This window comes from Wolffia australiana, chromosome 2 (assembly GCF_029677425.1).
Source record: "Wolffia australiana isolate 7733 chromosome 2, ASM2967742v1".
NCBI classification, from domain to species: Eukaryota; Viridiplantae; Streptophyta; class Magnoliopsida; order Alismatales; family Araceae; genus Wolffia; species Wolffia australiana.
In genome coordinates, this window is record NC_135836.1 from 515,369 (window position 1) to 530,321 (window position 14,953).

At 37.6% G+C, this 14,953-nt stretch overlaps 1 protein-coding gene across 2 annotated transcripts; it reads left to right on the forward strand.

Moving 5' to 3' along the window:
* Positions 1-10,029: 10,029 nt before the first annotated feature.
* On the forward strand, positions 10,030-14,485 carry PETC (photosynthetic electron transfer C). 2 transcript variants are annotated; one of them, XM_078591575.1, is made up of 5 exons: positions 10,030-10,190; positions 10,857-11,104; positions 12,386-12,503; positions 13,252-13,434; positions 14,205-14,485. In XM_078591575.1, exons 1-5 carry the CDS (start codon positions 10,149-10,151, stop codon positions 14,304-14,306), a joined length of 693 nt encoding a protein of 230 aa, XP_078447701.1. In that variant the 5' UTR covers positions 10,030-10,148; the 3' UTR covers positions 14,307-14,485. The 2 variants fall into 2 exon arrangements, with proteins under 2 accessions (XP_078447701.1, XP_078447702.1); XM_078591576.1 differs by having other exon boundaries at positions 10,031-10,190; positions 10,860-11,104.
* The last annotated feature ends 468 nt before the right edge of the window (positions 14,486-14,953 follow it).

The window sequence follows — 14,953 nt, forward strand, 5'->3', positions numbered from 1 at the left end:
AAATAAATTCAATATAAATAAATAAAATCCTAAAAAATTATAGAAAATATAAATACATAATTCTCGTTCTAAACATATTTCTACCATTCTTGGCTTAGAAAAATTAAGAAATTAAATTCCTGCCTCTCCATCGATTGACCCCCTAATTATTTAGTAATTAAGTGGAAAAGTCAGATAAAAATTATTGGTTAAGTTTACATTCAAATAATGATTATGAACACTCCAAGTTTGGACATATTATATACCACATCTTAACCCACACAAAAGATTGGTTTTTCACACATATAATGCTTTTGTAACCACCACCATTGGCAAAGCAAGTGTACAACCACAAAATCATTATTATCCTATGGGTTCAAGTACTTAAATTCCATATTTAATAAAGTTCTAGAAACATAAAAGGTTAGACATTACTTATTCATGAAACACTGAATTGGATGAATTCAGACCAAAGTTCTGATATCCATGATTTCCCACATTTAGATACATTATAAGATTAACCCCACATGACTACATTGAATCTTTCTCGCAACATCTTGAGATTTATTTAAGTGAAAGCGCATCAAGATATTTGATGAAAAATTGTGAATCCATAGAAAAAAAATGAGAGACTAATAACATGATTTGTATGCTCATAAAATGTGTTTCATATGGGTTCAATACTTTAACTCAAGAATATATGATGTTATAAATAGAATTTCATTAAAATTCCTCAATATCTTACAAATTTAATTATTTTGATATTTGGATATATTTAAATAATCCTTCAAGACTCAAGCATTTTTACTGTTGATAAATATTTCTTAGTCTCATATATGGAGGCTAGAAAACAGTTGATTGAACGCTAGAAAACAGTTTCATATGTGCCAAAAGTATAAATCGAATCCAAGTCATTATCTTAAACATATCAAATGTTATGTACTTATGTGGAACTTTTTGTACCCTTCACTTTCTTCCTAGGAGAGCTTCTTCAAGCTGTTCGCTTGACTGGTCTCTAAAAGTATCCACAAGACTAGAATGCTGGATTTCCTCTCCTTCTTCTCCAGCTCTTCTTCAAGACCTTGTTGATCTCCTCACAATCAAAAAATGCTCGTAAATTGAGTGGATAAAACAAATAAATAATAAATAATGATGACAAACTCTAAACGCACCATGAAATTATGCACATTCTAATGCCAATTTTGAGATCATTTTATCTATATTATCCTCATCTTTATAGGAATTTTAATCTCATGCATTGGATGAAGCAATTGGTAAAAATAATACCTTTTAATATAATGTGTAGCATAATTTACCAAACCACTAATTCTTATTGAAAATATGCTTATAATATTTAATGATTTTTATCCTCCTCTCTCTCGTATTTTAGCTTATATTTTTTTAAGGAAAATAAATAATAAAAATAAAATAAAATAATAATAATAATAGTTTATGAGCCATGCACCAGCAGCACTCAAGCCGGCTATAGGCAAGCAAGTGAAGAGGCACTCAAGCCCGCCTATAGTCGGTGAGTGCCACTGCACCTAAGAGCTACAAAATGGACCACATGGAGGCCCACAAAAGGCCCACATGGGAACATATATGAGTCCCACACAGAGGCCCGTGCATGTGCTTGAGAGGGGAGGTTAATTATTTAATACCATAACATCGAACGGAGTTTATATAACATTACATGTTTTAAAATTTTACAATATGGGATTAGATTTGCATATTTATTTCAGATCCACATTGGGTTGGCCTGAGAAGCAATAAAGGGATCGCGGCCTATTGGGCCGCAATATTTAGAGAACTAAAAGGAATTATGAACAGGCTTCAAAACAATTTGGCCTGAAGCTCATGTCATAACATGCCACTTCATAAGTGGGAGTCTAATCTCGACTGTCAGATCTCCATAAGGAAGATCGGATGGTCCTGACTATATTTAAACTTTGTTCGTGTATCCCTTGTGTGGGTCTCTGATCGACAACAATGGCTAACGAGGATGATTGGGCCCCGTGAATGATGAATCAGGAGCGAGAAAATGGACGAGCGATGAGGTTGATGATGGGGTGCTGACATGGCTCATGGGTGCACCTAGGGAATGACAGTGTTGGTCTCGATAACGGTTTTTTGGAAAAACCTAAACCTATACCTAAACTTTGGCATGGCCTTGGTTCGGTCCAAGATCGGTTCGGTTCGATAAAACCTATAGTTCGGTCATGAATACCAACCCAAAATCAAGATCAAAGTTAAAAAATTAAAATCAAAATATAGGTAAAATGCTTAATTAAAAAGTGAGTCAATCAATTTTAGAATGTACTTAAATCATTTTCACAATTGATTCATCACAAATCAAAGAAGATTCATGTAAGATGTCTAAGAGTTCTTTATTTGAAATTTTTACGAGGAAAAAGTACTAAATATAGATAAGTTATTGAGTTTTTAAATATGTAAAGTTTTTGTTCTAAGAGATCCCACAACACGTGGCTCCTTATATTTGCATGCTCCTAACTTTTCTTGCTTTGACTCCAATGTGACATTACATCACTTCAAGCCATGCATCATGATCTATCTTCTTAACCTGTAAAAATCATACAAAAGCATCATAAATTATGAATAAGATGACACAAATTGAAAAATGTTTTTCAAAGAGATAAGAATGCCACCTTAAACATATAAAATATGACTCATTTGAGTTCTTCTACATCATCATCTGCTTCAGATTCTATTACCTCATCATCCACATGGTCATCACGAGCCCAACATTTCATAGTCATAAGAATTGATATTGTTTCTGCTGATAACCTTCCTCTTTTAAATGTCACATTCTTCACCATGTAGAAAAAAGACGCTCTGATGGAGCACTTGATGCACAGATTGATAAGAACTATTGTGTAAGGATAGCAAGACGTGGGTATTTTTTCAATCCAATATGATGCCACCATTCAAGTGAATCATCCTCAGCACCAATGCGAGGTTCACTTAGATAACCTTCAACTTCATCTCTAGTAGATATTGGTACCATTGTTGTGTTCGTTTGCTATGGCTCCATCAATGCAATAATTACATTTGATCATTTGGCACTTGGAACAGGTCTATCTTCAACAACTGAATGTGGATTTGAAGTCAACAAAGTAGTTTCAAGCAACCTAAGTACATACTGAATGATAGAATTCTGATCACTTATTGGAATAAATGCAAACTTCATTTTTGGGTCGAGCATTGTAGCAATATACAGCATAGGCATAGTCTTTGAGAGAACCTCATACTCTAGTAATTTATCATTCATGGCAACATATGTACTTTTAAGAGACCTTGATTGTTCAAAGCTTAAGGGTACCCTTACTTCACTTTGAAGAGCGTTGTCTAGACCTTCAATTGATGCTTGCAATTTTCTTGATAGAAATTCATAAGCTCTTAAAACTGTTGATGATGTAACAGACTTGGACTTTGAAATTACCTCAGTTATGTCATGAAAAACTTGAAGTTCACCTGAAAAAAGCTTTAGGAGATCCCACTCTTCATATGTGATGGAAAAGTTCACATTGTTGGTGTTGAGATAGTCACTCGTCATCTTCTCTAATACTCTTATTTTTTCCCAAGCTGCTTCAACCATATCATATGTTGAGTTCCATCTTGTAGGGACATCTTCAATGAGTAGATTACAGTTTTCCATGCCCAATTTCTCACATATATTTTGGTAGTGGTGAAGTCGTTGCAGTGAAGCTCCAACAGCAATGACTAGTTTTCAAAGTCTATAGAGAATATCTTTGAATGACCTTGGAATGTTTTCTTCAATTGTACTTTCATGTTGCTCAGTCCCCACTTCAATTATATTTTTGGCACCTTCATATCAATAAAAAAACACTTTCATACATTTTAAAAGAATAACTTTCAAAAATCAATGAAATAAAAGTTTTACCATAATTAAATACCTAGCTCCTTCAAGCCTCGCTGTACAGATAAGTTTAAAACATGTGCCATACATGGTGCATGGTGTTGCTTGTTGAACTTGGAGCCAGTATCCTTTAATAGTTTTCTAAGGTTGCAACCACTGTAGTATTATTACTAGCATTATCAGTTGTGATGGAAAATACCTATAAAAGGAGAAAAAATAGTGTTAATTATTTAGTGATAAGAGGAAAAAGCTAAGAAAACACCAATTACCTTGTGAGTCAAATTCTAATCTTTCAAAACTAAGCGTAAAATCTCTGCTAGTATGAGCCCTCATGTGATCCAATTAATTGCTTTACACTGAGAATTCATTCACAGAGCTTCCATTCGGCATCAATCCGATGAATTGTTATCCCAAAAATAGCCACACGATTGGTGGTAGTCCAAGTGTCCAGTGTAAGTGAGACTTTTTCAACCCGGCTAAGCTCCTCTTTAAACTGTGATTTCTCTTCTTCAAATCTTTCATCCGCTGCACGCTGAATTGTCTTGGCACTTGGAAGCTTCAAAGTACATTGTGCAAAATACTCGCACGTTTTTTTGAACTTTGGATGTTCAATAATCGAGAATGGCATTAGTATTGATGATGTGATCTAATAGCTCTGCTTTTGTTTGCTCTGGTGTTTTACCTGTAAATTCTGTTGCACTGTGAAAATATTCTGATACAGGTTTCTCACAAGATGAAGGCTTAAGTTGCCTATGAACAACGGCATGAAACTTTTTCAAGTGTGTCCATAACCTTATTATGCTGCCTGTCTTGTCTTTTTTCACAATCAACTCCTTCTCCTTACAAAGCTTGCATTGATATTCTCCATTACTCTTTTTTATATAGTATTTCAAGACAGGTGAAACTCTCTTACGGTGAGAATTCTCATCTTCAGTCATTGGCAAATTAGTTTCGATTTGGGCATGATTTGATGAAACCTATGTAATGAAAAATACTACCAACATTCAATATCAATTAAAGTAAATAAATAAAAAATATGGGATATACCTTGTCTCCACTCAAATCCATGGACAAAGTTGGTGATACTTTGAAGAATGGACAACAAGAAGTCGTGAGAAGAGATAAAACGATGATGATGTTGATGGCGGCACTATTGAGAGTGACAAAAACTAGTGGCAGCAACACAAAATGTAGGCAGCGACCGCGAGCAATGACTCGTGCAAGATCCTCCCCTAGAAGCCAGAAAGGTGGGAAACCGTTTCCTCTTGGATCTGTAATTTTAATAAATTTATTTTTATATGAATATATTTTTTATTTATTTTTCATCTTCATAATATCATTATGGCAGAGTTGGTAGAAGGAGTGCGCTTAGGAAAAGGAGGCAAGGTTTCAAATCCTGGTTCCTACATATTTATTTAACATTTTGCATATTCATTTTTTGGTTCAGTTTTTGGTCCGATTTGCAGTTTGAACCGAAACCTTCACCAAAATTTTGGTAAAACCATGAAACCCGAATCGACGATATCGGTTTGGTCCGGTTTTACCAAAATTTGGTAAAAAATGGCGAACCTTAGGTGCACCGAACCATGACATGGCTCATGGGCAGTTCCATCCATCTCTGCTTGTGGTTGTCAACACTATCACCAGAAGGCAGTTTTAGACCGATGGGGGGAGGGGGGATCGCCAAGGCAATCTGACAGCGTGGGAGGACCCTCAAGCCGTCCCAGTGCATCAACGACCATGTGAGATCCTTCCCAAGGTGTTCATGGGGCTCAATGGCCCCCAATTTTTTTATCTTCTAATCCAGATATGAGACGATGATGGAGGACCCTTCTCAGGCTAGTCTGGCCAAATTGGACAAGATAACGGCTCCGAGGAGTTTTGGCCTGCTCAAGAAGACTCCCATAGAGCTCCAGATTTGTCCTATAAGCGCACCATCACGGTGGTAGACGGCTGAGACGCACGTTGAAGCCAAGGGTCAGAGAATGACGCCCCCAACCTTAGCCGCCCAAATCAGGGCACTTTAGTGATATTCCAAAACTCTTGGGTAGAGATTTTGCATCATATTCCACTCGATAGTTGTGGTTTATCTAAATCTGTTCTCAAATTGAAGTTCCTGTTTTTTTCTTAAGTCAGCCTCTTTGATGATTTTCCTTGATTTTTCACATTTCTCTGATGATTTCAAATTATAAAAATATATAGAAATACATAAAAATATATTTCAAATATAGACTATATTACTACCTACCTAGGATAATTATAAATATAAAATCGTAAAAACACCTTAATATTGATCTACTTAATATTCTTAACCTCTCTATCTCTTCTTTCTTTCTCTCTATGACCTAATAATTCCTTAAGTTTTTTCTGAATTAGATAATACATCTTCTCATTAATCTCTAAAACATCCAGATCTGCATTTATATAAGCATATGCACTCCTATTTCCTTCTCCTCTTATTATTATCCCTTCTACTTAAGCTTTTCTAAACTCAAACAAAAATAAATTCATCGTGATATCTAGTTAGCTCTACTATCTTAGATATTCTTCTTACCTATCTACTTAATGCTCTTACTAATTAAATAATCCATATACTTCCACTTATCTTCCATAGTCTTAAAATCCAAGCATACATATACATATTTTCATCTGCTCCAATCCATCACTCAATTCATAATACCCACTTTCTCCTACTTTTATAATACTTCTTCTCTCTTTCATTCTTCTTACATCTTACTAAACTAAACACTTCTATCAACTAACTACTTACATCTTATTACTATAACCTCTTATTCCCTATCTAACTAAAATCTTAATAACCATTATCATTATATCCACTTTCTATTTTCGATATTGCCTACTATTAATTAACTAAATGACCTCCTAGCTCCTATTCATAGTATTTTCTATTCTATCTCACTATCATACTTTTTTATTATCTTTAATATCTATAAAAATATATAAATAATATCTGATAATCTCCCTCTCATATTTAGTTCTCTCCTCCATTTAACTTTTCTCACTTACTAAATACTTGTCACTTATTAAAATCACTATCCTTATTAATACTATTACTTCTATAACTATAACTCTGTTATTACATTCACCTCTAAAGGCCATTCCTTATGGAGATGACCTCACTCCTACTATACATTTGCGTGATTTTTTTATTTTTTTATCAAATTTATTTGATTTTTGGAAAATTAAAATTACAACAACATTAAGTTAAGTACACAATCTGCTTTCGTAAAGGGACACCCAGATCTGGCTGGCATGGGCATCTAAAATGGGTGCCCCCATAAAATTATCAAGAATTTTTCATAAAAAATCCTTATTAATAAAGTATATCTTTAAACATCCATTAATCTTATGTGTGTGACCTCTAGGCCCATATGTCAATCTATTTGATAAATTTAAAGGCCCAATGTCATTAGGCTCAGTACTTAACTATATCAATATGTAACAAGGATCGATTTAACCCAACCAATAGGTTAAGTTTCCAGATCATGTGGTGTCAAGCTATACCTTGTGCTCTAGAAGGTATAGAGTGGTCATTAAACTCTCTTATGTAACCTTCTCCATTATTAGTTATCCTCTCCTTCATCTGCACGATACTCTTGAATGCCTTGGGGTATGGTTAATCATCAAAGACTAATCTGTCATTCAGTTAGTTTCAGACCGTGTGTAATTAAGATCATACAAGAGCACCTTCTCACCTATCCTCACTACCATGGCCGAGGATTTTGCTGCATCATCTTGGTTGAGTCAATGTCATCCTATACCAACGGCAGACAATATTGTTTTGACCACTCAATCACCTCTGTCTATTTCTTACTATATCCTAGCTAAGACATGTATGAATCCCTAAGTTAGAGGTTCGTAAGCCGTAGTGAATACATAGTTGTCGATCCACCAAATGTCCTTGGTGTCTCAAGTCAACAGATCACTTATATAACCATGACATGAATCAACCGGATTAACATCTAGGTATAATACTATTCAGGGATTCATACAGATCTATTCATTGAAATCTTTCTCTAAAGGGAACCCACCGTCTGTCCTTAGTGTCTCCACACTAATGGCCATATGATCAGCCATACTTATCATATAATTAGGATTAGATAGTGATATTCTATCTGCGTAGTTTGATTTCCATATCGATTATCCATCAAATAGGAATATCTAGAATGCATGTTTAAACAATGGTGCTCTCTATATTATGATCTGCATCTTAATTCACTAGACCATTTTATGTATCCATGGACTTCATTATAAACAGAAAACGGGAATAATAATGAATAAATATTTCATTTAATGAACTTAGATAACATGATTGTCTTGATAGACACATAATATCCATCAGAATTATCTAAGATCATTATGTACGGGTTGATGGATTCAATATGTGCTTGAAGTTAATCCATTGGGTTTATTGAGCTACTGGGCTATCTCTAGTTTAAAGACATAGCTAGAGGGGTGAGAACCATGACCTGGCTTAATTGACTAACCCATCCAAAAGGAAAAGAAACATGAAATTCAAAGAAATGAGCTCACAATCAATGAGAAGAGGAAGAAATAACTGGGAGACATTTGAATATAAATTATTACACTTCAATTATTATTCCAAAGGTATAAATATTATCCTCTCCTCTACCTCTCCCCATTTTGGATATTATTTGGCAGAGACCAGACAAAAGGCCACCACATTCTCGAGGATCAAGTAACTACTCTTTCTCACCCCTCTCATTGCATAAAAAAATGTCTCATCATGTTGGAAATAAGAATGTAACACAGGGGAGAGACATTGAGAGCTCAGGACACGATCATCAACATATTAATGATTTGGATCCCATCCATCTCCATCATTCCAACCAACATAAATCATTATGCACACACTTGCATGCTAGCTTTGGTCCCCATTTTGCTTGTGTTGTCCATGCTCATGAGCATCACATGGCAACTCATAATTCGCGCTCCATTTTTTCACTTGCCCCCACCATAGTGACAATCACTACACTCACCTGCATACATGTTAATTTCTTCCCATATCATATGTATCAACTCCATTTATTCTTATATCAAAATGAACAAATATTTATACTTCAATCTTAATCATTATTCTTTCCAACTTTATGATGTTTTTATATGTGTATATTAATTACTAAATAAAATATATTAAGACTTATCAAAATATATATTTGACTGAAACAATCTTTCTCTAATCCTCTTTAAGAAACTCTACTCTCTTAATACCTTGGCTCTAGTGTAGCACCCTGATCCTATACAAGCAAGGGAACTATAAAGTTTTTGCCTCAGAAAATGATATTTGGATGGATGGGACCATCTTGGTAGCAAAGCTAGCCAATGACTGTTTACCTTGTCACATCTATAACCAGTCCCTAACCACATGTTGAATTGATATGGTTTTCCACTTTATGCTCAATTGAACTAATCTGACTCCTATCTGACTGGCTGGGGATATGCATCTAGTTGCGCCCATCACCATGGATCATGGATAGTTCAATGTGGACCCGTTTCCAAGATGGGTACGGTTGGGGAACCGAATCATTTTGGATGGGATCCGGAAATAGATGGGAGTCATTCAGGACAATTAGTTTGGTTTCGTTGACGGATGAGGACCAAATGTCTGTATGGTCCCGTTCCATCCGTTCCACATCTGATTCCGTCATCCATCTGCAAAGCCTATCCAAAACTTAACCAGTTTCTGGAAATTTGGCAGAGATTCTAGAAGCCCATAGTATAATGTAGTAGTATGGGCCAAGGGATTATGACCAAGCTTCGGTGAATTATAGAAAACAAAGGCTAATTTTTGTGGATACCCTGAACTGCTTCTCAAATTTGGGATCTTTTGAAGTATCTTGTTACTGAAAAAAACTGTCTCAACAAATAAACACTAACCCATGATATTTTGATGATCAATGAGCCAGTGGGATCAACACCTTAGATTTCGTAGACCAAGGTGCAAAATGAGAGGATAATTTGGGGGTCAATCAGCTTTGATAAATTGTTTTCCCAAAAAAAAATTCTTCACCTTTGGAATAATAATTTTTTCTGGTGGAAATCCATTAGATGTTGTGGCCTAAGTCCAGCCACACGTCCCCGACCACGAGGTTATCCGAAACCTCTCCTGCCCAGCCCAGCGCCCACACAACAGCTCGGCCCCAAGACAAATACAAGCTGCTCTCAAAGAGAGAGAGAGGCCGATCCCCATATCCCCATTCGTGGAGTAAAGCTCAAGCAGAGCTCAGCAATGGCGGCCGCGACGATCTGCACTGCAGCCTCTCCGTCTCAGGTGAGAGAATTCACTATCTGGGTTTCTTCTCTCCTGGGTTTTCGATGATGGGTTTCTCCTCCTCTTGGATTCGCATCCGGGTTCTTCTCATCTGGGTTGTCTGAATCGGAGTTTCTTCTCATCTGGGTTGTCTGAATCTGGGTTTCTTCCCATCTGAGTTCTCGGAAACGGGGTTTCTTCTCACCAGGATTTTAGATGATGGGTTTCTTCTCTTCTAGGAATTTCATCTGGGTTGTCTGAATCTGGGTTTCTTCTCATCTGGGTTGTCTGAATCTGGGTTTCTTCTCATCTAGGTTGTCGGAATCTGGGTTTCTTCTCATCTGGAATTTCATCTGCGTTGTCTGAATCTGGGTTTCTTCTCATCTGGGTTGTCGGAATCTGGATTTCTTCTCATCTGGAATTTCATCTGCGTTGTCTGAATCTGCGTTTCTTCTCATCTGGGTTGTCGGAATCTGGATTTCTTCTCATCTGGAATTTCATCTGCGTTGTCTGATTCTGGGTTTCTTCTCATCTGGGTTGTCGGAATCTGGATTTCTTCTCATCTGGAATTTCATCTGCGTTGTCTGAATCTGGGTTTCTTCTTTTGTCATCTGGGTTGTATGAATATGGGATTCTTTTTTTCTCATATGGGTTGTCTGAATTTGGGTTTGTTCTTGATTTGGGCAGCAGCTCGCGTCGGCGAGGAATGGGGGCTTCTCTTCTCCGTCGAGGGGGGTGCTCTGCAAGCCGGCCAAGGGTCTCGGGATCGGCATGGCGAGGAGAGGGAAGGTGGTGGCCATGGGGGCCAGCATTTCCGCCGACCGGGTCCCGGACATGGGCAAGAGGGAACTGATGAACCTGCTGCTTCTTGGGGCCATTGCTCTTCCCTCCGCTGGGATGCTTGTTCCCTATGGCGCCTTCTTCGCCCCGCCCAGGTTACCATCTTCCTCATCATCCTCATCCTCATCCTCATCATCATCGTCATCATTATTAGCGCCGTCAGCATCATCATCATCACTGTTGGCGTGGTCATCACCATCATCATCATCGTCATCATTATTAGCGTCGTCATCATCATCGTCATCATTATTAGCGTCGTCATCATCATCATCATCACTGTTGGCGTGGTCATCGCCATCATCATCATCGTCATCATTATTAGCGTCGTCATCATCATCATCATCACTATTGGCGTGGTCATCATCATCATCATTATCGTCATCATTATTAGCGTCGTCATCATCATCATCATCATCACTATTGGCGTGGTCATCATCATCATCATTATCGTCATCATTATTAGCGTCGTCATCATCATCATCATCATCACTATTGGCGTGGTCATCATCATCATCATCATCACTATTGGCGTGGTCATCATCATCATCATCATCATTATTGGCGTCATCATCATCACTAGTGGCGTCGTCATCATCATCGTCATCACTAGTGGCATCATCATCATCATCATCATCATCGTCATTATTGGTGTCATCGTCATCATCATCATCATCATTACTGGCATCGTCATCATCATCGTCATTGTCGTCGTGGTCATCATCATTATTGGCGTCGTCATCATCGCCATCATCATCATCATCATCGTTGTCGTCGTCGTCATCATCATCGTCATCATTAATGGTGTCATCATCATCCTCATTTTCATCCTCCTCATCACCATCCTCATTATCATCCTTTTCATCATCATCATCATCATCATCATCCTCATCGTCATCCTCATTTTCATCCTTTTCATCATCATCATCATCATCCTCATTCATCCTCCTCATCATCTTCATTCTCATCCTCATCTTCATCATACGTTTCAAAAAAAAAAATCCTCATCGTCATCATCATCATTATCATCATCATCGTCGTCGTTTCCACAATAATCTCTTGCAGTATCTTAGCATTAGGTAGTTGAAGAAGAGATACCATTAGCTTTCTTAGAGTCTCAGAAAATTCCCTTCATCCAAATTGAGTGTCTTCTGATCAAGGTCTTTATGTATCTATATATACATTTTTCTTTCGTTCCATCTCTTGATCTATGTATCTATTTTCCTATCTATTTTTGTAGCTTTCTGTCTATGTATCTGTCTATTTGTGGATAGATATATCTAACTATCCATCCATCTTCCACTCATCCATCAATCCAACGTTCTGTCAATCTGTTTATCTATTTATCTTAATGATGGTTTGTATTTTGGTAAAATCAGCTCTGGGGGTTCTGGGGGAGGCACTCCGGCGAAGGACGCCCTTGGCAATGATGTCATTGCTTCGGTGTGGCTTCAGAATCACGGCCCCAACGACAGAACCCTGACTCAGGGGCTGAAGGTGAATCCTGTTGCGATTTGATTTTCTGTCAAGTTTTGATTTATGATCAGAAAAATGGTGATTTTTACCCGTTTAGTTGGCAGTTGAATTTTCTGTCTAGTGGTGCTGATTTCTCTCATAAAATTGAATCTCTTGACTCCATTTTTTTCTGAACTTGTTCTGCAGCGGCTTTCCTGTAATTTATCTGCGTTCTCATTTTATCCGAATCCAATTATTTTTGTACTACTCCACTATATGGACTGTTCCTAGCACTGATGTTCTACCGATACTATTCTTATCTGGTAGGACCATGGTAATAATAATATTTAATAGTAAATAGGCATAATAACATTTAAGAAAATAGAAAGATCGTATCATTTTATTTAATGTATTTTTATTCAAAAAAAATATATTTTCGCTTTATCTGCTTGCTGAGCATTTTCTCTCCCAAAACAAAATTTAAATGCTTCATATCACCTGCTACCTCCTAATCTTCTACCAATGCTTGCGAAATCAACGTAGTATTTATAACTAGTTGAGGGACGTGTTTTTCTTTTTATCTTTTTAACTCTATCTTGTTTCTTCATGGCATTTGCTTTTCCAGATATCGCTGCCATTCTGCATGTTGTTTTTGAGAGAACAAATCGCATGACTTTTGTGGTAGAAAAGTGATGTATGTAGTGATGATGATAACTATAGTATTAGATGATATTGATGGTGATGATGATGTCATGAAGATGTATGGTCCTTATTGGTTGGATTTTTCCAGGGTGATCCGACCTACCTTGTCGTGGAGAACGACCGGACGCTTGCCACCTATGGAATCAACGCCGTGTGCACTCACCTTGGATGCGTTGTCCCATGGAACGCTGCTGAGAACAAGTTCATCTGCCCGTGCCACGGCTCCCAGTACAACAACCAGGGCCGCGTCGTCAGGGGTCCTGCTCCCCTGGTGAGCCAATTTCTTTCTCTTTATTTCATCTCTCTATTTTTATCCTGCCCAGGATTTCTATCTCTCTAGACTTATATCTTTCTCTAGATTTCTATGTCTCTCTAGATTTCTATCTCTCATTCTAGAGTTGAACTTGAGACCATTTAATTGGCATATCCATCCATCCACCCACCCTCCCATCCATCCTTCCGTCTGTCCATCTCATCCATCCATCCACTGATCTTTTAGTCCATTCATCCATCGATCCATCGACCCATCCATTTGTTCATCTGCCAATTATTCATCCATCCTTCTGTCGCTCTGGCAGGCCATTCACCTGTTTGTCTATCCTACCATCCGTCTATCCATCTGTCAGTCCATCCATCCATCCATCCATCCATCTATCCATCTATTCATCCCAATGTCGGGCCATCCATCCATCCATCCATCTATTCATCCCAATGTCGGGCCATCCATCCATCCATCCATCTATTCATCCCAATGTCGGGCCATCCATCCATCCATCCATCTATTCATCCCAATGTCGGGCCATCCATCCATCCATCCATCTATCCATCTTTTCATCCCAATGTCAGGCCACCCATCAAGCCATCTGCTGGTCCGCATGGCTTTCCATCCATCTATCTGCATATCCATGTGCCTGTCTCTCTGCCAATTCATCTGTCCATATCACCATCCATTTATCCATCCATCCATATGTACCTGCATTCTTGCATCAATCTACCCTTTTTTTATCCTTATCTCTCTATTTGCTTGTGATGTGTATTCAGTCCTTGGCTCTTGCTCATGCCGATGTCGACGACGACAAGGTCATCTTCGTGCCATGGGTGGAGACTGACTTCAGAACTGGCGATGCTCCCTGGTGGGCATAGGCATTGGCGGCCCTCTACTCTCCATTTCTCTCACTCTCCACAGGGCTTTAAGTATCCTTCATATTTCTCGCCTTCTCTTTCTTCTCTCTCCAAGGTTGTGATCTTTTTATGTATGTACCCATCTTTCATCTCTTTGGAGGTGGGATTCTGTGGAAATCAAATACAAGACTTTTGGATTATGGTGTTGTCTATATGATAGATAAACCCCTCACTGGAGTCAGATTGAAGTAAACAACTCAGGTTGTGATCATGTGAGTCCTAAAACTTTCCATACATCGGGTCATGCATTTTATGTGAACTCATTGCTTGGTACTTCTATATCAAATCTTAAGTTAATTGAACAGTTGTAATATTGGAAAGGGGCATTGGAATGAAATATACCAAATGGCGCATCAAAATTGATTTAGATTACGAAAGCCGTATTGAAAATTGTTTGAATGAGACACTATTGAAGTAGGAACTTGGTACATGTTTCATGTAAGACATGACATATCTTGTTGAACATAATATATTTGCATGAGGCAGATTATGATGATGTATAGTTGAACTGAAAGGAATTCATAACAATATTGTGTGACAGAATTATTAAACAAATTTGAATTCATTAACTCTAAATGAATGTGATAGATTTAACTGTTGATATGAAG